This window comes from Podarcis liolepis (genome assembly GCF_965112155.1).
Source record: "Podarcis liolepis genome assembly, chromosome: 1".
Lineage (NCBI taxonomy): Eukaryota > Metazoa > Chordata > Lepidosauria > Squamata > Lacertidae > Podarcis > Podarcis liolepis.
In genome coordinates this window covers 119,589,516-119,613,348 of record NC_139554.1, presented here as the reverse complement: position 1 = coordinate 119,613,348, position 23,833 = coordinate 119,589,516, and the positions used below count along the sequence as shown (strand labels likewise).

Below are 23,833 nucleotides of genomic sequence, written 5' to 3'. Positions count from 1 at the left end.
GAACATGCCCCGCGGCTTCCGCTGAGCACAAGATCCTGACGCCTAGCTATCAGCTATTGAGTTTTCGATTTTTGAATGTTTGAAAACTCGAATGGTCTTCTGGAAGGGATTACGTTCGAAAACTGAGGTACCATGGTAATATGCAAGAGCAAACACAGGAAAACCATTGAGATCTTTCAGGATTTACGAAGATGATAGAGATTCCTTAGAAAGGCAGGGACGAGTGATAGATACAGACTTTCTGGTGCTGGTACAAATAAGCTGCAACTATTGAAGTCATAGTGGGAGGTCTGTTGGATTTTAAACACAGTAGGAAGTCATAGCACATGGGCAGAAGGATATGTATATCCCTTCCTTGAGTAAATATTCTGAAGGCAAGTACAAAGAAAACAGTTTAGATGATGGAATGACTTATCATAATAATATAATAAAAAGCAGAACAGGTAGTATAGAACAGGGATGTCTAACAGGTTGATTGTGATGTACCGGTTGATCGCAGGGCGCCCCTGATCGATCCTGGTCAATCGGCCAAAATAATAATAATAATAATAATAATAATAATAATAATAATAATAATTTTTATTTATACCCCGCCCTCCCCGGCCAGAGTCGGGCTCAAGGCGGCTAACACCAGTAAAATTACAATAAAACATAATGGGGGGGGGGAACCAATTTAAAATACAGGTCAGAATGCAATTTAAAATGCAGCCTCATTTTAAAAGTAGCCCATAGATCAAAACAGTAAGGGGAGGGAAAACATAAGGGTCTGACTGAGTCCGAACCCAAGGCCAGGCGGAACAGCTTTGACTTGCAGACCCTGCGGAAAGATGTCAAGTCCCTCAGGGCCCTAGTCTCTTGTGAAAGGGCGTTCCACCAAGTCGGGGTCAGTACTGAAAAGGCCCTGGCCCTAGTTAAGACCAATATAACCACCTTATGACTTGGGACCTCCAAAGTGTTGTTATTTGTGGACCTTAAGGTCCTCCGCTGGGCATACCAGGAGCTCAAAGCTCAACAACTTTGGGTCTTCCTCCCCCCCAAAAGCTCAACATCTTTGATCAATACAATGGGGTAGATCACTGCCATATTTTTTTTTTAGTGGGAGTAGAACGCAGTCTCTTGGAAGTTGGACATTCCTGGTATAGCACAAGCATCACAGAGCAGAATAAAAACCGCATTCAACTGATATTTTTTTTAAAAGGCCTGAGAACATTAAAAAGTCTTCAGCTTGTGCTGGAAGAATTCAAGAGTACATCCTTGGGCAGAGCATTGCAAATAAAGCTTCTCACTGCTCATTACCCACCTGATTTTAGAGATGGGGAGCATGAGACTGATGAAGATCTCAAGGTATGGGTAGATACATGCAGGAAAGAGAGGTCCTTCAGGTACCCAAATCCTGACTCAAGTGTGGGGAACCTATAGTTTTTGATTGACTCTGACTCCCACCATCCCTGACCGTAGGATATGTTGACTGGGGCTGATAGGAGATGGCGTCTGACAACATCTGAAGGGGCCACAGGTTTCTCATCACCATCTTAAGTCATGACAGCTGGCACTATGTTCATGTAAAAGGAGCTCTCTCCATGCCCTTGCCCCCAGACTGTGTACTCTTTTTGGAGCACAGATAGATTCATTTTGAAGGGGAGAAAATACAAGAACCACAATGCACACACACACACACACACAGAGAGAGAGAGAGAGAGAGAGAGAGAGAGAGCGAGAGCGCAAAGCTTCTTTCACCCATATCCATGACCAGGCTTTAGGTAACTGCACTAATTTAGCATTTAATGCTAAAAGAGTTTTCCAGGTTTTCTAATAATTTGGGACCTGCCCCCCCCCTTGTATAATGTCATCATGTGTTTTATGTGGAATGTTGAAAAGCATTTTCTCCGCACAATTTTCCTTATTATTGGGCTGTCAGAAAAAATAACGCTTGTTTCCAACCCTGCAGGGTCAAAAAGGAGAACCTGGAATTGTGCCAGTGGTAAGTTGTTTCTGGGTTCCTTTGTTTATGGTTTCCATTTTAATTTTCACTGACATGACTCTTTACGGGGCATAGTATGTAAAACAACTTATTTATCAGAGGCATTTATGTTCCATCATTTGGTCCTTAGATTCCCCCACCCCACCCCGCCCAAAGATAGGTTGCAATAAAACAATAACAGTTGTCAAATAATGGTATACAGTAATCAGTAACTTGTGTGTCAAGGCCTCGTGACCCCTTTGCCTCTGATATAGTAAAATATAGTACAGTGGTACCTCTGATGGCGAACGGGATCCGTTTGGGAGGCCTGTTCACAACATGAAAAGCCTGCAACCTGAAGCGCCATATCTGTGCAGGTGCGCAGTGCAATGCTTGTGCACATAATAATAATAATAATAATAATAATAATAATAATAATAATAATACATTTTATTTATATCCTGCCCTCCCCAGCTGAAGCCAGGCTCAGGGCGGCTAACAACAATAAAATAGTACAACATTCTAAAATCATTTCATTCTAAAATTAATTCAACTCAAATTGATGGCAACCATTAGGCTAAAGTTCTGTGAGGATTACCAAAGGAGGAGGTCAGGCTATGCCTTGGCCAAAGGCCTGGTGGAACAGCTCTGCTTGCAGGACCTGCGGAAATATGTCAAGTCCCGCAGGGCCCTAGTCTCTTGTGACAGAGCGTTCCACCAGATCGGGGCCACGGCCGAAAAAGCCCTGGCTCTGGTTGAGGCCAGCCTAACCTCTCTGAGGCCTGGGACCTTCAGGATGTTTTTATTTGCAGACCGTAGGTTCCTCTGTGGGGCATACCAGGAGAGGCGGTCCCGTAGGTACGAGGGTCCTAGGCCGTATAGGGCTTTAAAGGTTAAAACCAGCACCTTAAACCTGATCCTGTACCCCACCGGGAGCCAGTGCAGCTGGTATAGCACCGGATGAATGTGATCTCGCAGCGAGGACCCCGTAAGGTGCATTCTGCACCCGCTGGAGTTTCTGGGTCAGTCTCAAGGGCAGCCCCACATGCGGCAAAACCCAGAAGTAACCTTTTCTGGTACTTCCGGGACGCCGTGGGACGCAACCTGAAAAAACGTAACATGAAGCGAACATAACATGAGGTATGACTGTAAAATAACCAGACAGGACAATGTGTACAATTGAAGAATGGGTCAAATAGACCACAACTTTATTTATTGCAGATGTGAAGGTTTGGGCTTAGGCACTGGATATACCATTTTTAATCCAGCCCATCTGCTGGGAGTGTATTCTAGGGTTAACCCAACCTTGGGGGGCAGGGGCTATGACCTACATCAAATAGGGGTCCCCCCACTGGTGTCCCCATTTGAGGAGTGCTATGGCCCTTGCCCCTGCCTGGGTGTCCGAACAGAAGCAGCTCCTCATTGATCCCTTTAATGGAATCCCCTTTCCCATGGAAGGGCAAGCAGAGGCTACAGCCTCTCCTCCATCCAAGACAAAGCCGCAGAAAGTGACGATTGCTATGAGGAAGGCAAAAACACAGGGCCAGGGCCAATATGCCAAGTGGAAAAATTCCTGCCCAGCCCCAGTGGCCAACAATGTCCCTAACAAGGCCAAGCACTGAGAGATTTGTGTCTGTGGGGAAGTGAAAATACATAGCTGCCAGATAGCTTTTTAACGTACTTATAGTGTTTGGTTTTTCATTTCCGGCTCTTGCTCCTTCTGCAGAAAATCTGTGGAAATGTTAATGGAGTCTGTCAGACAAAGAGAGAATTCTTGCTGAGAATCCTGCTGCAAATCATTACCACAAAATACATGCTACACCTCACTAAGTTGTGATCTGTTATTAAACTTGTTCTCTGTCTTTAGGTTACAGGTATTCGAGGCCGGCCCGGACCAGCTGTAAGTAATCACTAACTCCAGTATTCTTTAAAGAATGTGGAATATTCTCCCAGTGTGCACTTTCTTCTTATCTTTGGCAGCTGTTCTGATCTCTTCCTTTCAGAGTTGGTTATTGCATCTGCCTTCTAGGGCATGCTGAATAGCCATGCTATAGTTCTTATTTATACGATTGTTAGTGGTTGCTGTGCATGAGGTCTTTCATATAGATTTCCCAATCGGTTTTCATTTCCTATTGCTCTTCCTGCGCTTTAGACTTCACAGATAATACTTAGGAAAGGAAGTCGTCCCCCCCATGCTTTCCTGTACTTAGATGGTCCCAAGTGTCTGTTTACCCTTTCAGACGTGTGTGAGTGTTTGCATTTGCAAACATGGGGTACGGACAAGGGAGTTGCAGCAGTAGGGTTGCAGGACCAGGGGGAGGGAGAGTTAAGCCATCTCTCCTTGCCTGATCCTTCTGTGCTCCAAATCCTGCAACTCTGCCCCTGCAAAGTGGCTTTTCTCTAACATCAGCTGCCAAACTGAGTTTCATTCCACTCATTGGGAATGTAACATTTGGTCTCACGTTGAGTGGAAGTGAAAGATCTCAGCAGTGGCGTAGCGTGGGTTGTCAGCACCCGGGGCAAGGCAAGTAATTTGCGCCCCCTAACCCGTGGATTTGCGCCCCCTAACCCTAACCCTCAGATGTTGCGGCCGGTGCGGCCGGCCCCCCCTGCACCCCCCACGCTACGCCACTGGATCTCAGATCCAGGGTTAGGAGAAAAATAGCTTTCAGTAGGCAGGCAAAAATAACATTGTCAGGCAGCTCAGAATGGTTGGCTTGCTTGTGTTTTCGCATAGCCATCTGGTTTGCCACTGTGAGAACACAATGCTGGACCAGATGGGCCCTTGGCCGAATCCAGCAGGGGTCTACTTATACACATGTTCCACAACTTCGTAAAGTTCATTTTAGGTTGCTGACTTCTTGTCCCCATCTGCATACCTGTCAGCTGTCCCACTGTGAGCAGGACATTCCAGAATTACAGAAGCAGTTGGATCTTGCGTTGCCTCATTTGGGCTCCTGCAAGAGTGTGGCCCCAACAGATGCCTGTTTTTGTGGGTTGTACCCTAGTGTGAATCACCTGGTTCCTGCAAGAGCACAGCCCTGAAAGATGCACATTTTGGGGGGCCGTGATCTCGCCTGAGTCTCGTGATTTTCTCATGTGCCCTGATTTTCCTCTGTGAGATGTTGGAGAGTATACCTCTGATGTTTAGCCAGTGGTCTCTGGGCAATTCTTCATGTGTTTTTCCTTTAACCCTCAATAGTGAACTTTTTTAGGGGAATATGGGCCTATAGTTTATGGCAGTGGCTTCCAAGCACTCTGCCTTCAGAGAGGGCATTCCATGTTGGCTCCTTTGCTGAGGAACTGCTATGGATCTGCCACAGAATTCTAGCCTGAAGATTCTGGAGCAGATTTATAACCCACCATCAGTTCATGTGATTGTAGGGATTCATGTGATTGTAGGGATTCACTGCTGTCCTGCCTGAACTGAGAACAAGACCTGGAGAACACACTCAACATTCCTCTGTGTCTTCATATTGCTGCAGAAGTTTAGTAATGCCAGGTGGGCTGCTGTTCAGGAAAGCTTACCAGCTATTACCAAACTTCTCACTGACCAACTCCTGAGAAGCTTACAAGGCTCCATGGAACACAGTTTGAAAACTACTGTGGCAATGCAGTCAGTCACAGAGGACCCAGATACATGGAGCCAAATGAGAGCAGCTTCAATGTTAACAAGACAATGAATCCACGTTTCATGAAAGAGATAATTACTTAACTTCCAAACTGTGCTGTGCTCATTATGCTATTTCAAAATGTATGCATATGTCCCTAACAGTTCTAACTGTTGGTCTAGGGGCCTCCAGGATCTCAAGGACCAAGAGGAGACAGAGGACCAAAAGGAAGACCTGTAAGTTGTTAACATATTCTTTCAAGAACCTTATTTAATATATTATGTTCTCCATACTTGCAGCAGGCATGGTACCCCAGATTGACCTCCTGTTGGAAGGAAAGATTACAGGATGCATACAGTATCTTGTAATGCTTGGTTTGTTTGCAAATTTATTTGCAAATATAAATGCATTGCATAGCTAGACCAAAACAGAGAAGGATGAGTCAAGTAGAGAAGGATGAGTCAACATCCTCAGTGATGGTCAAGAAACCATCCTTTGATCAATCAATTACTGGTAAAGTGTCAAGGGAACTTGAACAAAAGGCTAGATGAAAAGCAAATAAGCTGCCTTCTACAACTTGGTGCCAAATATGCCTTTAGTGTCTTGTTTCATTGCAGAGCTGCATTTTGAAGTAGAAAATGTGTATTTCTGCATTGCTTCATGATCACGTCAAGCAAGGGTCTGGCACAAATTGGCCAAGTGATGGTATGGAATGTTTGCAGTGCAACTTCTATAAGAGATGGGGAACGCGGCTATGTCACAACTGAAGTTGGCTAGAGTTTTAAACCTGTCTCAGATCCTTTGTAGGGACGCGGGTGGCACTGTGGGTTAAACCACAGAGCCTAGGACTTGCCGATCAGAAGGTTGGTGGTTTGAATCCCCACAACAGGGTGAGCTCCCATTGCTTGGTCCCTGCTCCTGCCAACCTAACAGTTCGAAAGTACATCAAAGTGCAAGTAGATAAATAGGTACCACTCCAGCGGGAAGGTATACGGTGTTTCTGTGCGCTGCTCTGGTTTGCCAGAGGCGGCTTAGTCATGCTGGCCACATGACTCGGAAGCTGTACGCTGGCTCCCTCGGCCAATAAAGCGAGATGAGCGCCACAACCCCAGAGTCGGCCACAACTGGACTTAATGGTCAGTGGTCCCTTTACCTTTACTTTACAGATCCTTTAGATCGGGGGTGCTAACCAATGAGATTCTCTCTAGATGTTGTTCAACTAAAGTTCCCAACATCCCAGTGGCGGAATGGGTCAGTGCATCTGGCTGATAACTAGAAGGTTGGCGGTTCAAGCCCACTCAGGTACAGCTGTGGGGAGGAGTCTATGATTCTATGGCTGGCTGGGCTGTTGGGAGTTGTAGCCCAACAACAGGGCCCCACACTGACTACTCCTGCTTCAGACAGGGGCAGCTTTGTGGGACAGGCTAGGATTAGGACACAGCGGATAGGAAAGATAAGGGGCATTGAGTCTGGAGGCAAGCTCTCTGAAGGAGAGCTACAGAATAAACAATGAATTGGGAGTATAGGAACCTGAGGAAAGAGGAGCAGAAGGAGGCTTGGTGAAAAGGGCAGAGAAGACAGGGAAAGAGTTAATGAGAGACAGGCCTCTGGAAAAACCTTGCAGAGCTTTAAGGTCATCATGGTGCTGTGGCGGTTGTGGTAGTGGGGTTTAGAGAGACAGGAATTCTAGGGAAGATGACTAATTGGCGGGATGACTAAAAAAGAAAGCTGGGGAAAGAAGCAGTGGCTGAAAAGATGAGTCCTGGGGAAGCAATGGGTGGTAGAGATGTGGAGATGAAATAACAGAGCCAAGGAGAAATGCAAGAAGGAGGCACAAGCACATAGGACCTACGATCAGGAGGGAACGTGTTGTATGGGCTGGAAGGAAGCAGGCAATGATGTCTTGGAAGACTGGTAACTGTGGGCCAGGAAACAAGGGGATATAGGATTGCTAAAACCTGGGGTGAGGAGCCTATGACCCCCCAAATGCTGCTGAACTCCAACTCCCATCAGACCAAGCAAACATGGCCAGGTATGATGGGATTTGCAATACAGCAAGGTCTGTACTGGACCAGAGGACCAAAGTTTCCCAACTCCTGGTCTAGACCTTGGCAAGGCTAGTGTACCTTTAAGAGTTACAGAGAAAGGGAATTCCTTTGGCCACTTGTGGGTTGCACCATTATGAGTTGGCGATGTTAAGGGAGCAAGGAGGGCCAAAAGACTCTACTGACTGTCTCTGTCTCTCTGTGTTGAATTTCACATATTGATTTGAACAAGCCATCCAGTTCCTTGGCTGCAAGCACTTCATTATGTTGTCATGTTTCCCAAATCTATTTTAGGCACTGAGTTAATGAGGAAGCAATGCAAGAATAATAGTGTGTTATGGTGCCATCTCGTGGTTCTCCTTAGGCAACTACGCCATTGCAATATGCACTGCATTTTGGGACAAGTTGACATAAGAAGCTGCAGGGTTAGCCTCTAGCTAATGCTTATTTTTAAAAACTCTAATCTTTTGTTTTGAGGCAGCGATCCACCAGTGCAGTGGAATTCTAATATTCTTCATTTTAAATTTCTTCTTCTTTTTAAGGGTGAGAGTAGATATCAGTCTTAACCCCTTAGTATGGTGCTCAGCTTTATACCTCGTGATATCGTCCTGAAATAGAAGGAATTTAGGCTTGTTCGCACATTCCACTGAATGCAAGCACAAGTTGTCTCTTCACGTGTGCAAGTGCTTGTGTGAAAGACTGTACACTTGTTGATTTGTTGTGTACATACAGGTAGACAAACTGTACACTCGTTGAATGAAACGTGTGAAGACCCCTGTAGTCATAAGGAAATACAGTGCAGTCCATGCTTCAGATAACCTGCACTTGAAAAATTCTTTAGAGATGGGACATTTCTTGGAGAATACTAATACCAAACTTGCTGGCTCCAGCGAGGCAACACCTAAGCCCTCTTCACACAACAATAACTGTGGATATGATGAAGTTGTGGAGGGGAGGGGAAGTGGATTTGAACCAACCTTCATTTACTGGAGCATCAGAGGGGCGTAGCACCATGGGTTGCACAGGGTTCTAGACTCTGCACAGAGAACCTGCAAGCTTTTTTCAGATTTTTTGAATGAATGCTTAGAGGCCAGTGGCGTAGCGTGGGGGGTGCAGGGGGGCCCGGCCGCACCGGGCGCAACACCTGGGGGTTAGGGGTAGGGGCGCAAATCCACGGGTTAGGGGGCGCAAATCCACGGGTTAGGGGGCACAAATTACTTGCCTTGCCCTGGGTGCTGACAACCCACGCTACGCCACTGTTAGAGGCTGGTGGGAGGAGGATGGTAGACACCAGATGAGCAGTAGCAAGATTCCAGGGGGTTCCAGGCACTCACCCAGGGTCTGTCTTCCTTTGGAGAATTGAGACACGGCGGAGACTGTCATAGCTTTAAGAAATATGGTTTATTCACCTAATTACACCTTCAGTCTGTAGGGAGGAAGTCCAGATTTTACAGCATGGTTGTTTCAAGAAGGGCTTGTCCCCCACAGCAGAGCAGCCGTGGAGTCCAAGGCATCTCTCCCAGCCAGCCTTCATTCAGCCTACCCAACATGGATCCTAATCTTTAATCTCCCCCTTCTTCTTCCCACCACACCTTGCTCTAAAGGCTCTTTTTTCCTGCCCCATACCTAGTTACCCTGGCAACCTTCCAAATCCCCAGCCTCTCTTCACACATCAGGACAAGGGAGGAAGACAGTTCTCTTGCATTGCCAATAGCCCTCAGTGGTTCTGTATTGTTTCTTAACGGCCCATCCTTGGCTGGGTCATTTCTGCTTAGGCTAGCTCTGAAGCTGGTATTTCTCCCTTCACATTTCAAATAATAAAAATCCTGCCATTCATTAATTTCTAGGATTTAGGAGTCCCCCCAATCTATAACAATATTTAGAAAACCAATGTTCAGTTTTGTTTTGTTATAATCAAAAGATGGTACACAGTATGACCACTGCAAGTTTCAGAATGCCTCAGATTTCTGTTGTGGTGATGTTATTTTGGCTGGCCTCTCAATCTCAATAGTTAACACTGAACAATGGCTCCTTCAGAAGCCTCCATTTGATGTTTCATTTCATCTGTGGGAGCCTACCTTCTTCTTGAGTTAGAATCTCTCACCTGTCGGCAATATTTCTATATTCCTAGTTTTTTTTATTAAAAAAACCCCCAAGCATAAAATATGCTGTGGGTGAGAGGAAGATGAGGTGAAAAACATGAAGAGGAAGCACATTTGTAGTTCATATCAAAAGGCTATCCCTTCCTATTGAAGATGCTTGCTAGGAAGCACTTATTTATTCTCCTCCTGGTCTTTCATACTCAGCTACTAAGTGACTCATCCATTCAAAGTCAAAATGGCAGAGCCCTGTCGCAAATGAACAAGGCTATGAAGTGCATGAGGTTCCTCAGATGAGTCACCACAGATTTTATTCCAGACAGCTCCTGTGAAATATTTCTTCTGTTTTCCTCATTCCTCCCCTGCCTCACTGTCATCCAAACAGCTTGTTTGGCTATATGCCTTGTGCTGGAAAAGAAGCCATTGTGTGGAATTATGTTGTTATAAATCTTGAACCGTGTGCCATGGAACCCAAGAGGTTCCTCTCAATTTGCACCAGTGTGAGCGAAAAATGATAGTGGAGTAAATGACAATCTGGGGAAAAACTGAATTGCTGTTTGTGCCGACTGAGCCCTAAAGAGCTCCCTAAATTTGTTTTGGAGGGTGCCTTAACCCTATGAAGAAGATTTAGAGGGAGGTATAAAGGGCTGGTGGTGCTGTGGGATAAACCACAGAGCCTAGGACTTGCCGATTAGAAGGTTGGTGGTTCAAATCCCTGCGACGGGGTGAGCTCCCATTGCTCTGTCCCTGCTCCTGCCAACCTAGCAGTTCAAAAGCACATCAAAGTACAAGCAGATAAATAGGTACCACTCCGGCGGGAAGGTAAATGGCGTTTCTGTGCGCTGCTCTGGTTTGCCAGAAGCGGCTTAGTCATGCTGGCCACATGACCCGGAAGCTGTACGCCGGCTCCCTCGGCCAATAAAGTGAGATGAGCGCTGCAACCCGAGAGTCAGCCACGACTGGACCTAATGGTCAGGGGTCCCTTTACCTTTACCTTTTATAAAGGGCTGGAAAGGAGAGCGGGAATTGGTGAATATTGTCTCCCACCCCCCTTTCCACTGACAAATTCCTTCCACCAGCAGACAGAAAGAACTGGATGCCACTCTTGGTTCTTAGTTCAGAAATCCTTCTAGGAGAAGGGGGGAAATGGTATCGAAGTCATAATCGGCCGTTTGATGTTTCTGGCTTTTAAAAGAAACCATGGGTTCAGCCCAAAAGTAGATTGTTTTGCCAGGTTATCCTGGAATGAATGGGATCTGTGTGAGAATGGACGTTATCTAATAATTCAAGAGCCGTTTCAAATGTTACAGCTCCCATCTTAAGGCTGTTGGGAAAGCTGTGGTGCAGTGATGTTGACTCTGTTGGTGTGTGAGCATCTATTTGTGAGTTTTCATTTCTTTCTGCAGCAGAGTTCCTTTTACAGAAAAGCTTTTCTGCATCTTTTCCTTTTTTTACAACAGCAGTAGCAGTATTCCAGCTCTCAGTGAAATTCCCAATACAGGAATAAACACCATTTGGTTCTGTTTCTCAGAGTCTTTATTATTTGCAAAACTTTGCACTGGTCATTAATAAATAGCTGAAAAACAAATAAAGCAACATAATGCTTTTTCTCTTTTAGCCATTCGGCCAGAGACCTTATACATGTGCTCATTTAGCCTTAATGGATCACATGACCTAATAAAGGCACCTGTTGCTGGGGGAATTTTCTGTTGCCTAGCAGCTTGTTCAAGACCTTCTAGAATATTCCAACAGACTCCATGTGAGGGTTGAAACTTCTGGAGTTGTGGCCATACTGCTATCGTTGCCTAGGTACCTTCAGTAACAAGAAGGGCTCACTTAGCTTTGTTGGTCTGTTTATGTTCTGCAAATACCTGTCCTGATTTTTACTACTTCTCTTTTTAGGGTGCACGTGGTCCTCCAGGAATAGATGGGGAACCTGGTATACCAGGACAACCTGGCGACCCTGGGCCTCCCGGTCAACCATCCACAGGGCCAGATGGAGTGGGCAGAGTAAGTGATGTTTGTCTTGGGCACTATAAGAAGAGAAAATCAGGGTAGCAGCGTGCAGGCTGATGTTTGAACTTCAGGATTTCAAACTTACACAATAAATGTAGAAATGCAGTGGTACCTCGCAAGACGAAAAACGCGCAAGACGAAAGAGTTTTCCGTTTTTTGAGTCGTTCCGCAAGACGAATTTCCCCATGGGCTTGCTTCGCAGGACGAAACGTCTTGCGAGTTCTTGCGAGTTTGTTTCCTTTTTCTTAAAGCCGCTAAGCCGTTAATAGCCGCTAAGCCGTTAATAGCCACTAAGCCGCTAAGCCGCTAATAGCCGCTAAGCCGCTAATAGCCGTGCTTCGCAAGACGAAAAAACCGCAAGACAAAGAGACTCGCGGAACGGATTAATTTCGTCTTGCGAGGCACCACTGTGTTTTGAATTTTCGGTTGGTTTCAGTTTAATCTTGCCTTTGGATGGAGACATAGGGTGGATCCACACACAGGGGAAAAAACGCTATAAATAAGTGAGAAATTAAATTGTTATGACAAAAGGGAAAAAATGCAATGTAAAAACCGTATAGATTTTTTTTTTTTGCTCTCTGCTGCCATCTGGTATTGCATGTTCATAACGAATTCGAAACATTATTTTTTGACTAATGTAGCTGAGTCCATAGTGTTGACGTTTCATGCCACTTTCTCTCCAGCCAAAGACTGTTTTTTTTTTTTTTTTGAATCGTCTGGACTCAAAAGGTGAAATATTGAAATAGGAAATCAGGGAATTTATTTATTTGGATATTGATGCATTTAGAATTTTTTTTTCAGCTTTATTAACTGAAATAAATGACTGTGCAATTTAAAGAGAAAGAGGGAGAATAGTTGAAGGTTCAGTTTTGTCTGCTGGGAAGCTGCCTCAGCCAAATCTCACACAAAGTGAAGGTAGCTAGGGTTGGAGGAGGAATCCATTTTAAATTTCCAATTTGATCAAGCTTTGCTTGCACCAGATAGCTCTTGCATCAAATGGCCAGTTATGTGCATTAAAAAAACAACAACTCTGCAAAATTATCACAAAATATGCATATTTTATGTATAATATGTATAAAAGCATTACTATATTTCTGCATCATGATTCTACAGTGTGTATAAACATTTTTATACACTTGTATGCATTGTTGTTGTCATCATCATTTTGTCTGCATGCCGCCTTTCAACAACAACAAAAAAAAATGTGCTCAAGGTGGCTTACGACCAGTGAGACCAACAATATGCCCTGAACCAAGTGACCTGCAGTCTAAGACTCAGGCTGCACATATTTGTGACATCTCTGCATATAAAGTAGGGTTGCCATATGTCTGGATTTTACCAGAATTTCAAAGGCGGAATTGACGGGGGGTGGGGGCTGGATTTCAGAAATGTGACGCTTTGTCCAGGATCTTAGGCAAGTCAATTGCTTTGTCCAGGATATTAGGCAAGTCGCGTCACAGCTGCTTGATCCCTGCCATTAGCCCTCCTGCTTGTTGCTGCAGCAGCCAATAGACAGCTGCCCTTGTCACAGCAAGCAGGAGCGTGTTTGGCGGCTGCTGCGGCGATTGGGGAGCTGATAGGTGCTTTCTGCAACGCAAGCCCGAGTTTTTTAGCAGCGATTGGCCGCTTGATTGTTGGGGGGTGGGGAGATGCCGAAAATCGCTCACTCATCGGAACAAAGTGTGAGCCCGAGATTTTAAGCGGCAATTGTAAGCGACACGAGCGGTTGTGTGCTGCGTTCTGGAGGGTGAGCGATTTTCGGCACCCCCCCAACAATCCAGCGGCCAATCACTGCTTACAATCTTGGGCCCCGTGCCAAAAAACCATTCGCACGTTCCCCCTTAGCACTACCCGTGTATAAAAGAGCCTAAATTTTGAACCTAATTTTTGGGTTAAAAAAGCTAGTCTTACACACAGAAAAATACGGTACTTCAGAAAATTATCATTTCTGAGACGGAAATGCTAGTTTCCTTATATGTCTGGAGATTTATTTATTTTTGGTCTGGCATCCATTGTGCCATCTATTCTGCTTAAAAAGAATGATGTGTTTTGCTCCTAGGTGAAACCTCATGAGCATGGTGTCAATCAGAAAATCCAGATTGACAGCAGCTTTGTAGTGCCAGAGTGTGAGGGTAACAAACAGTGATTTACAGAGCAATCCTTTACACTTCTACTCAGAAGTAAGTCCCACTGAGTTCAGTAGGGCTTACTCCCTGGTAAGTGTGTATGGGATGACAGCCTTAAATATTTACATACATTGATATTTACCCCAGCCTCTTGTGACGTGCAGAAAGTTTAATCAGTGCTGGTTTAATTATAAATTATTCCTTTTTAATTAAGTTTGAAATTATTCTTGATCATGGCGTGTGTGACATCCTTGAGAGGGAACAGGGCTATCATTCTCATGGGCTTGGGAGATAACAGGGTAAGTTTTTAAAAAATAAGCAGAGCCTGGGATAATTCAATTCATGCTCATTTTTCAAACTCTTGACTCCCAGAGCTCAACGTGAGGATAAGGCATTTTCCTTTTAATTAAACCTGGCATACCTTTGGAAACAAATGAAATGCAGGTGAGGGCAGAATGAATTTTGAAGGCAAATGATTAATGGATTTTGGAATTGATGAGCTTAAGGAAAACCTTAACTTTACAAAGCTGAGGCTGCTGTCCAGAGGTCTGTAAGACTCAAGGAATAATAGAATCAAAGAACTGTAGAGTTGTAGGGTCATCTAGTCCAACCCCCTGTGGTGCAGGAATATGCAGGAATATGCAGGAATATGCAACTGTCCAATACAGGGATCGAATTTGTAACCTTGGTGTTATCAGCACCCTGCTCTAACCAATTGAGCTACTCAGGCTTCAGTACAATTTGAAGCAATGCAGCCTTCCCCTTCTTTGGTGTAGACTCCAGATCTAACCAGCATGTCCGATGGTCAGGGATGATGGGAGCTAGAATCCAACACCATCTGGGGAGCACCTGGTTGGGGAAGCCTGGTGATAAATGATACAGGAATCACAGTATGGTGAGATCAACATTCAGTTGTGAGGATTGGGGGCGGGGGCAGAAGCCCCGGTCCGAATCTCAGCTCGAAAAGACCAGTGGCAAAAAACCCCAACAACCTAGCAAACAGTTCACTCCTAATGACTGTAAGATTTGCAGTGAAATCCTAGACTTGCTTAATCAGAAATAAGTCCTACTGAGTTAAATGGAACTTAAAGGCTTGTAAGTGTGCAGGGATGGGTTTCTTGAGTACCTCGCTTTACTTTTATGCTTGCAAGTTGTTTTGAATTGTTTTTAATGTTGTGACCCACCATGGAGTGAAGGGTGGGTTATAAATAAATTGTTGTGGTTGTTGTGATTATCATCATTCATACCTGCACACATACCCCTGACCTTGCAAAACAACAACAACACACCACCCACATCTTTCTGGATTTACCTTGAGGTTAATGGTTATCCTTCTTATGATTGCAGCCATTTACATCTCAGATGGCAGGACTGGATGAAAAGTCTGGGCTTGCTGGCCAAATGGGGTTCATGCCCGGAGCAGTGGTAAGAATATTTTATTTATCTGTATATTTGTTGGCTACAGGATTTCTATTCCGCCTTTCCATTTTCAAAGCGAAGCTGCTGAGCTAGCCAACAAGAAGAATTTTTAAAACAACAGCCATCTAGCAAGACAACATAGGATACAATGGATGATATCCAACTAAATTATACCGTGGTACCTTGGTTCTTGAACTAAATCTGTCCTGAAATCGTTTGAAAACCAAGGCGCGGCTTCTGATTGGCTGCAGGAGCTTCCTGCACTCAAGTGGAAGCCATGTCAAATGTTCGGCTTCCAAAAAACGTTTGCAAACTGGAACATTTACTTCCAGGTTTGTGGCGTTTGGGAGCCGATTTGTTCGACAACTAAGCCGTTCGAGAACCGAGGTACCACCGTACTCAGATTATACTCATTGAAATCAATGAATTCCCTCTTTTCTTATTCCGATGAGGTTTGCTATTACTACTCATTATACATCTGTGTCCTACACCTCTGCCTGCTTTTGTTGCTGTCGAGTCTTCTGTTGCGTTTTTAATTACTAGAATAAATGTGTTATTTATGGGCCACAGTTCAAAGCTCTGTGTCCCCAGCCAAGCTTTTGACTGGCGCTTCTTGAACAGCAGCTCCACAAGGCGCATGGCATCCCCTTTTGAAAGGGGATCCAATTTGTACTGTGTGAGATGTTTTTATGGGTACGCATATGTGTTTTGACACCCAGAATGGCTTCACTGAATGACGTGCAAGCATTTGTAAAACAAGAAAATGTTAAATATCTGCTTAGATTACTAATAGCTAAATACTGGGAAACAACTAAAGCTCTGTCTAAAGAGGAGTGGTATCAGAAAAAAATGTGGTTTGTTCAGATCCTGAACAGGAGGAGCTGTTTATAAGGGCCTAGAGAGCTAGATTCCCTCATGTAGATGTTCATGAACAAGCTTTAGTTATATATATTTTCTTTCTCTCCCTCCATTTAGTGTATTTCAAATTTAGTGTATTTAGTGTATTTCAAATTAAAGACCTTTATGAGACAAATTAGGAGTTAATAGTGGTTAGTGGTCTAAAAGCTTGCAATCCTACTTATCTGGGAATAAGCACCATTGAACTAAATTGAGCTTTCTTGTGAGTAGGTAAAAGTTAAAGTAGACATGGATAGGATCACCCTGTTAATTAGTGTGCTATTTTTTCTGTGTGTATTTTATATAAATATATCTTTTTCATTTTTATATCATATCTGTTATAAATAATTTCAAAAATAGGTTGAACACTCTAATCTCTTATTTTTTCTCTCTTCTTTAATGCCATTTGTCAATATGTTACTTACAGGTAACATTTCTTACCATTTTTACTGAGGTGGTAACTTGTGACATACAGCAGTGTTCCTCTATGCCAATAAATACATAATTTTTCAAAATCAATCCACATAGAAAACTAGAATACCAATTCACAGAAGATTGGTGTAAATTTACGGACTATTTGAAAAGTATTTGTGATGACCAGATTACATTTGTAGGTTTGCAAGAAGTTTTGTGAGGTGAATAATTTGAATTATTGCATAATTGGATAAAAAGGAAGGTGTTAGTTAAGATAATTAAAGGCAATATGAATTTAAGAAATGCAGAAGAAATGATAAAAATGGGGGGTCATCAGAGGTGATGGAAGTCCAAAAAGATTGTATAAGATGTGAAATTTTGTGGTATGTATGACAATTAATATGCTCAAAAATTAATAAAAAATATTATATAAAAAAAGAAAACTAGAATACCACCAAGAAAGCTATGTTAGCATATTTCTCTTTTACTTGCTTATTTATAGGGATGCTTGAAGATTTTGTTTTGTCCATTATTTTAAAACTGATCTGATTTTTACTTCTTGAAGTAGAACACTCTTATTCGTGGTTTTCGGAACTTTTCTGAATTTTGCAATTCAGTTCTCAGCCATTTGGCGAAGGGCCATAGCTCAATGGTAGAGCACTTGCTTTGTATGCAAAAGGTCCCAGGTTCTATCTCTTGCATCTCTAGGTATAATAATAATAATTAATAATAATTCATTATTTATACCCCATCCATCTGGCCGGGCCTCCCCAGCCACTCTGGGTGGCCTGCAACAAAGATTAAAAATACATTAAAACATCAGTCATTAAAAACTTCCCTAAACAGGGCTGTCTTCAGATGTCTTCCAAACATCAGATAGTTGTTTATCTATTTGACATCTATGGGAGGGCGTTCCTCTTTGACATCTGATGGAAAGGCACCACTACCAAGAAGGCCCTCTACCTGGTTCCCTGTAACTTGGCTTCTTGCAATGAGGGAACCACCAAAAGGCCCTTGGTGCTGGACCTCAGCATCCAGGCAGAACGATGGGGGTGGAGACGCTCCTTCAGGTATACTGGGCCGAGGCTGTTTAGGGCTTTAAAGGTCAACCCCTAACACTTTGAATTGTGCTCGGAAATGTACTGGGAGCCAATGTAGGTCTTTCAAGACCAATCTTATATGGTCTCGGTGTTATGTAGGACTAGGAACTCTGGTAAAATGATGCCCATCAGTGTTGTCCATACAGAGCTAGATAGATCAGTGATCTGACTTAATATAAACTAGCTCCCTATGTTTCAGCTAAGAAAAAGTACCAAAATGGGCATAAAATGCATTATTTTAGGTCAAAATGGTATCAAAATGCATGTTTTAGGTTGTGGCTGGAAATGTGCCTTTCAGCACAAAAAGTGCATATTTTGTACAACAACCATATCTGCAGATTGATGTGGCAATGATGTTGAACAGATTTATGAAGGAGCATAAGTGAAAACTTACATGGCTCAGAAAAAGACTGATCAGTCCATCCCTAGTTTTCCTTATACTGGATTTTTTTTGGGTTTGGAGTAGGGTTGCCACCTTTGGTCTGGGAAAATAAAGGACAGGACAGGGATGGGGGGGGGCAACTGCATATCCTGCAAGTGACTGGGAAATCCCATTTTTTATTGTGAGAGCACGTCAGCCATTTTGTTTGCCATGATCTCATGCAATTTCATGATGCAATTTCCCACTGGAAAAGCACTTTTTCAGGGCTGTGATTTTACACCGTGCCCCCAAACACACATTTGTGATAAAACACTTTTTTTGGGGGGGGGTGTGCGGTGTGAAATGGTGCGTGATCATGACAACCACAATGGCCACCATGCTCTCATGACAAAAAATAAATAAAAAATGGCATCCCGGATTTTGGCTTCAAAGTATTTGAGGGAATGAGAAAAAGAGAGAGAGAAAATGAATTAGCAAAATGGAAATACAGTGGTACCTCGGGTTAAGTACTTAATTCGTTCTGGAGGTCCGTACTTAACCTGAAACTGTTCTTAACCTGAAGCACCACTTTAGCTAATGGGGCCTCCTGCTGCCGCCGCACCGCCGGAGCCCGATTTCTGTTCTTATCCTGAAGCAAAGTTCTTAACCTGAAGCACTATTTCTGGCTTAGTGGAGTGTGTAACCTGAAGCGTATGTAACCCGAGGTACCACTGTACAGGACAAACTATTATACAGGATGGCTGGCAACCCTAGTATTGAGGAACATTCAGTCATATAAGTTATCACCTTTAGTACTACAGATCAAGCCCAGGTTTATCAGTTTATCTTTTATGAAACAGAGCACATATAGCAGGATGCTTTGCATGTCATACTGTAAAGCATTTGATGCCTTTCTTTTAAGCCCATATGTTTAACAAAGGTTTGTTTTCTCCCACAGGGTCCTGTGGGTCCACGTGGGCCTCAAGGTCTGCAGGGACAACCTGTAAGTGGTTTGATAATTAAAAGTATAATTGGTGGCATTTGGGGAAAATAATAGACAATCATTTGCATTAGTGTGTTACAGTCAACTTTAGGAATGTGTTATCTCCCACTCCCAATGAACTGTCTGGAAATTGAATTTCTTTCTTTCTTTCTTTCTTTCTTTCTTTCTTTCTTTCTTTCTTTCTTTCTTTCTTTCTTTCTTTCTTTCTTTCTTTCTCTCTCTCTTTCTCTCTCTCTCTCTCTCTCTTTCTTTCTTTCTCTCTCTCTCTCTTTCTTTCTTTCTTTCTTTCTTTCTTTCTTTCTTTCTTTCTTTCTTTCTTTCTACCACTGCACTGCATCTGAACTCTTAACTTCTGTTAACTATGGTTAGTTGAAGCAAGGAAATTCCTAACTCATATTATGAATTTGGCTTGTTTGGGTAAACCTTTGCTAAGATTAGCCACCGTTTGTCTATGTTTGTAAACAACAACAACGACAAACATTTTATTATTTATATGCCACTAATCTGACTGCCACTCTGGGCAGCTCTCAACAATGTATTAGAAACACAATGGAACATCGAACATTTCAAACTTCCCTATATAGGCACTTAACATCAAGCTGCAGTTAAATTTAAAAAAATAATAATAATGAAGCGAACGCTTCCAACCTGAGGGGAGAATGTGTGAGCGCAAGACTTACTGTGGCTTACTTCTTTAATAAAGAACAGTGGTTCTTTGACAGCTATTATATCAACAATATTGTGTCAAAGAACAGCAATTCTTTGACAGCTGTTGTGTAAACAAGAAGACTTTTAGGGACATTGCAACCCCCAATAAGTTAATCAAAGTTAATGGAAAGGGATTTCTTCAGCAGAACTGCTTTGCCTAATCCCTGCTCCATTACTGCCCAAGTTTTATCAGTGACATCCTTTGGATAATGATAAAAGTATAGGCTGCTAGTTTTCTCATTGCTGGAAACGAGCCTTGTTGTCATGTACAGTTACTTGCTGCTGTGCTCATATTGTTGCCTCTCCCTTCAAGAAGCTGAGAGTAACTTCCACGGCTTCTCCAAGCAGTCATCGGTCAAGATGTGGACCACCCCAAGATCTGTTTATAAGCATTATAAAAATTTATATGACTTGGAAATAGATTCATAGACAATGCAAGATATTTCACATCATGTCTTTCCTTATCTAATAGATTTCTCCAATTCTGAATGTATATTTTCTCTGTTTTAGGGTGCTCCAGGTCCCTCTGGCCCTCCAGGTGAACATGGAGATCCTGGGCCAATGGTAAGGTCAATGATACTTCTACCTACCCAAATTTTAAGGGGGTAGGGAGAGAATGCAATGAAATGAGGTGTTGTAAGTTCTGGTGGTGGCAGCACTTATGTGGTGGTTATGTGAACCAAATTTGGGGAAACATTTCCTCTCAAGACAGTAAAGCTTTGCTTATTGTTTAAGTTTTCCAGTTGTTCTGATTTTATGAGGGAGCAATCTATTCCTCTCCCCAACCCATCCCCGGAATTGTTTAATTTGTTAATTTAAGAGTGCATCTTTTATCTTGCTAGGGGCCAGCTGGTGTTCGGGGTCCAGAAGGCCCTCCAGGGAAACCTGGTGAAGACGTAAGTTTCAAAACGCTCACCTTTCAGATTTACCAATGGTATGCTAATGGCAGCATTATGACATCACGTGTAATCTACTGTACTCCCAAAAACTGGCTTTAGAGAGTGAGGAACTCCATAGAACAGCTTTTGAGTGGCATGGCTGCTACAAAAGAGGGAATCAGTGATTCTTCCATGCACACAGGTTACTGGTAGATGACTAGAAAAATTTGAAGCTTGCCATTTTTAATTTCTCCAAACTTGTACAGTGGCACCTCGGTTTTCGAACATAATCTGTTCCAGAGGACCGTTTGACTTCTGAAACATTTGAAAACCAAGGTGCAAAGGGCAGCCTGCAATTTCAATGGAGAAAACTGGGGGGGGGGGGGGACCTCCGCAGAAGCCATTCAACTTCTGAAAAGCGTTCGAGAACAGAAGCAATTACTTCTGGGTTTTTGGCGTTCAAAAACTGAAATGTTCGGCTTCCGAGATGCTTGAAAACTGAGGTACCACTGTATCATCAACCTGTGGGCAACACTTGCTATTTACAAAGTGACCTTTGCATACATATGGACTGGAAACTTATCTTTCATTTTTCATTGTAAGCTGGATTCCTTCAATATTGATACACAGAATGCTAAACGTGGATTTATGCTCAGTTATATTAAAAGGGGACATCTCCAAAGATGCCCTTTTGCTAGCAGAAAGCACTTCCACTTGCGCAACGTATGGCTCCCAATTTGTGCTGATGCCTGCTACCCGCTGACACCTCCTTGCTGGTCCCAAGAATTTGAAAACCCTCCTCAGTAGAGGGCAATGGCTCGGGGGCTGCTATAAATAGATGGGGTTGATAAAACTGGGCGTATGAGTGCAGTCACCATTGTTACAGCCCGCTATGGAGACCAGTTTCAAGACCATTTTAATTGCATTTTCCAACCATCCCTTACCATCACCAACTGTTACATAGGGCAACAGCTTGCATTAATCTGCCAGAACATGGATTCCAAGAGAGATTTGGTTCCATTCTGCAGGTGAGTGGGGCAATCCGCCTCTCAATCATATGACATCATTAGAACACCACATGATTGGCAGGTGGATTGCCCCACTCACACTGGGTTCTCAAGCACCTTACAGCCAGCTGGCTGCTGGGCACTTGGGAACTGGTGCAAGAGGTGGTGCCAACCCTATGCTCAATGATTTGGGAAGCACCAAGCACAGGGCTGCCATTTCCCCCCTTCTCTCCACCCCAGGGGTGGTCCTTGGTAATATGCTGCCCTGTGCAAGGCCATTTGTGGTGCTGGCTTAAGCTGGGCTTTGGGAAGGAGGCGTGAGGCTCTGGCAGGGTCCTAGAGCCCTTCCTCCTCCTTCCCAAAGCCCGGTAAGCACTTGCCCAGCTTTTGGAAGGAGGCAGGAAGAAGAAGAAGAAGAAGAAGAAGAAGAAGAAGAAGAAGAAGAAGAGGAGGAGGAGGAGGAGTTTGGATTTGATATCCCGCTTTATCACTACCCGAAGGAGTCTCTAAGTGGCTAACAATCTCCTTTCCCTTCCTCCCCCACAACAAACACTCTGTGAGGTGAGTGGGGCTGAGAGACTTCAGAGAAGTGTGACTAGCCCAAGGTCACCCAGCAGCTGCATGTGGAGGAGTGGAGACGCGAACCCGGTTCCCCAGATTATGAGTCCACCGCTCTTAACCACTACACCACACTGGCTCTCAGGAGGATACTAGGACCCTGTCAGAGTCCTCACTCCTCCTTCCTCAAGCCGAACAAGCACTTAATGGGCTCTGAGATGCCACTCTCCTTGGCTGCATGCCCAGTGCGACCACACTGCTTGCCCTGCCTGAAATCTGCCCTTCCCAAAAGTTGAGAGAAGGAGGAGAAAGAAGCCTGTATTTTGCATGCCCAAGGAAGAACTCACTCTTGCAGCCGATGTGTGCAAAAAAACCAGGATTCTTTCTTTCCGCCCCCCTGCACCAGCTGATTGGCAGGTCGGTGTGGTTTGGGCAAAATGGCATTACAGCCAAAACGGGACCCCCCTGGCAGACTAAGACTGGCCTGCACATGGGAGGTTCGCCACGCCTGTAATAAAGGTTTCTATCCAGCTGCAAGCAGAAACTTGAGAGACACCTTCTGTTTGCAGCATGACAGACTGAAAGGAATGTAGAAGTGCTCAGTTTATACAGGTCAGTGAGAGTTCCCCCCCTGAAATGCAAATCATAGTGCAGAGAAAGGTGTTTTTAACCCAGGCCGGGGAGGGAAGGCTAATGACAATCCCCACCCCCTCAGCACCTGGTGTTGGTTTAAGAAACCAAACCAAACCCACTTCATGACTCCTAATCACTTCACTACTAATACTTATTTAGGCCCCTCGAGTGGCATAAGAAAGCGCTAATGAGCTGTTTATTTGTTATGTGTTTTCTGCTTGTCTTGTCACCCAAAAAGTTGTGCTACATTAAGCTGACATTCATATATTGGTTAAACAAAAAAACAAACAAACTTGAAAAATGTTTTTTGGGGGAAAAAGAAATAAATATTCAGATATAGATATTTAACAATGCCACAATGAATTATATAAACTCCCTTGTTTGCATATATAGTTGATTTGTATGTGTGAACGTTACCGATGGATTGCAAAATAAATCTGAACTTTTTTTTTATCTGTTTGCTCTTCTTAGGGTGAAGCTGGCAGATCAGGACAACCTGGAGAAGTCGGATTTCCAGGATCTCCAGTATGTTCATGAGCATTTATTCATAGAAAGTCCTGGTGCCTAAACTCCCAGGATAGTAGACTCCTAGTAGACTTACACCATGTTTTGTTTTGCTTGACATGACATATAAGCTTAGCAAAACCCTACACACCACTTTACATTATGGGAAACACTGATGATTCCAAACATGTTTTTGAGTTACCATAGAATTTATATATGAAAAGCTTTGCTGGCAATTGTATACTAAGCCTTCCTAAAACAACACTCAACCAGATATACTGTATTTTTTGCTCTATAAGATGCACCAGACCACAAGACGCACCTCGTTTTTGGAGGAGGAAAACAAGAAAAAAAATATTCTGAATCTCAGAAGCCAGAACAGCAAGAGGGATCGCTGTGCAGTGAAAGCAGTGATCCCTCTTGCTGTTCTGGCTTCTGGGATAGCTGCGTAGCCTGCATTCGCTGCATAAGACGCACACAACATTTCCCCTTAC

General features: G+C 43.6%; 1 protein-coding gene across 2 annotated transcripts in view; it reads left to right on the top strand.

Annotated features, from left to right (window-relative positions):
• COL5A2 (collagen type V alpha 2 chain) overlaps nucleotides 1–23,833 on the top strand; it is a 178,271-nt gene that overhangs the window by 84,784 nt on the left and 69,654 nt on the right. For both annotated transcript variants that reach the window (XM_083467403.1, XM_083467402.1), the window contains 9 exons: nucleotides 1,949–1,981; nucleotides 3,828–3,860; nucleotides 5,754–5,807; nucleotides 11,618–11,725; nucleotides 15,205–15,282; nucleotides 19,007–19,051; nucleotides 20,270–20,323; nucleotides 20,602–20,655; nucleotides 23,307–23,360. In XM_083467403.1, coding sequence (XP_083323529.1) covers nucleotides 1,949–1,981; nucleotides 3,828–3,860; nucleotides 5,754–5,807; nucleotides 11,618–11,725; nucleotides 15,205–15,282; nucleotides 19,007–19,051; nucleotides 20,270–20,323; nucleotides 20,602–20,655; nucleotides 23,307–23,360 — 513 coding nt within the window. The remainder of the gene's footprint in view (nucleotides 1–1,948; nucleotides 1,982–3,827; nucleotides 3,861–5,753; nucleotides 5,808–11,617; nucleotides 11,726–15,204; nucleotides 15,283–19,006; nucleotides 19,052–20,269; nucleotides 20,324–20,601; nucleotides 20,656–23,306; nucleotides 23,361–23,833) is intronic.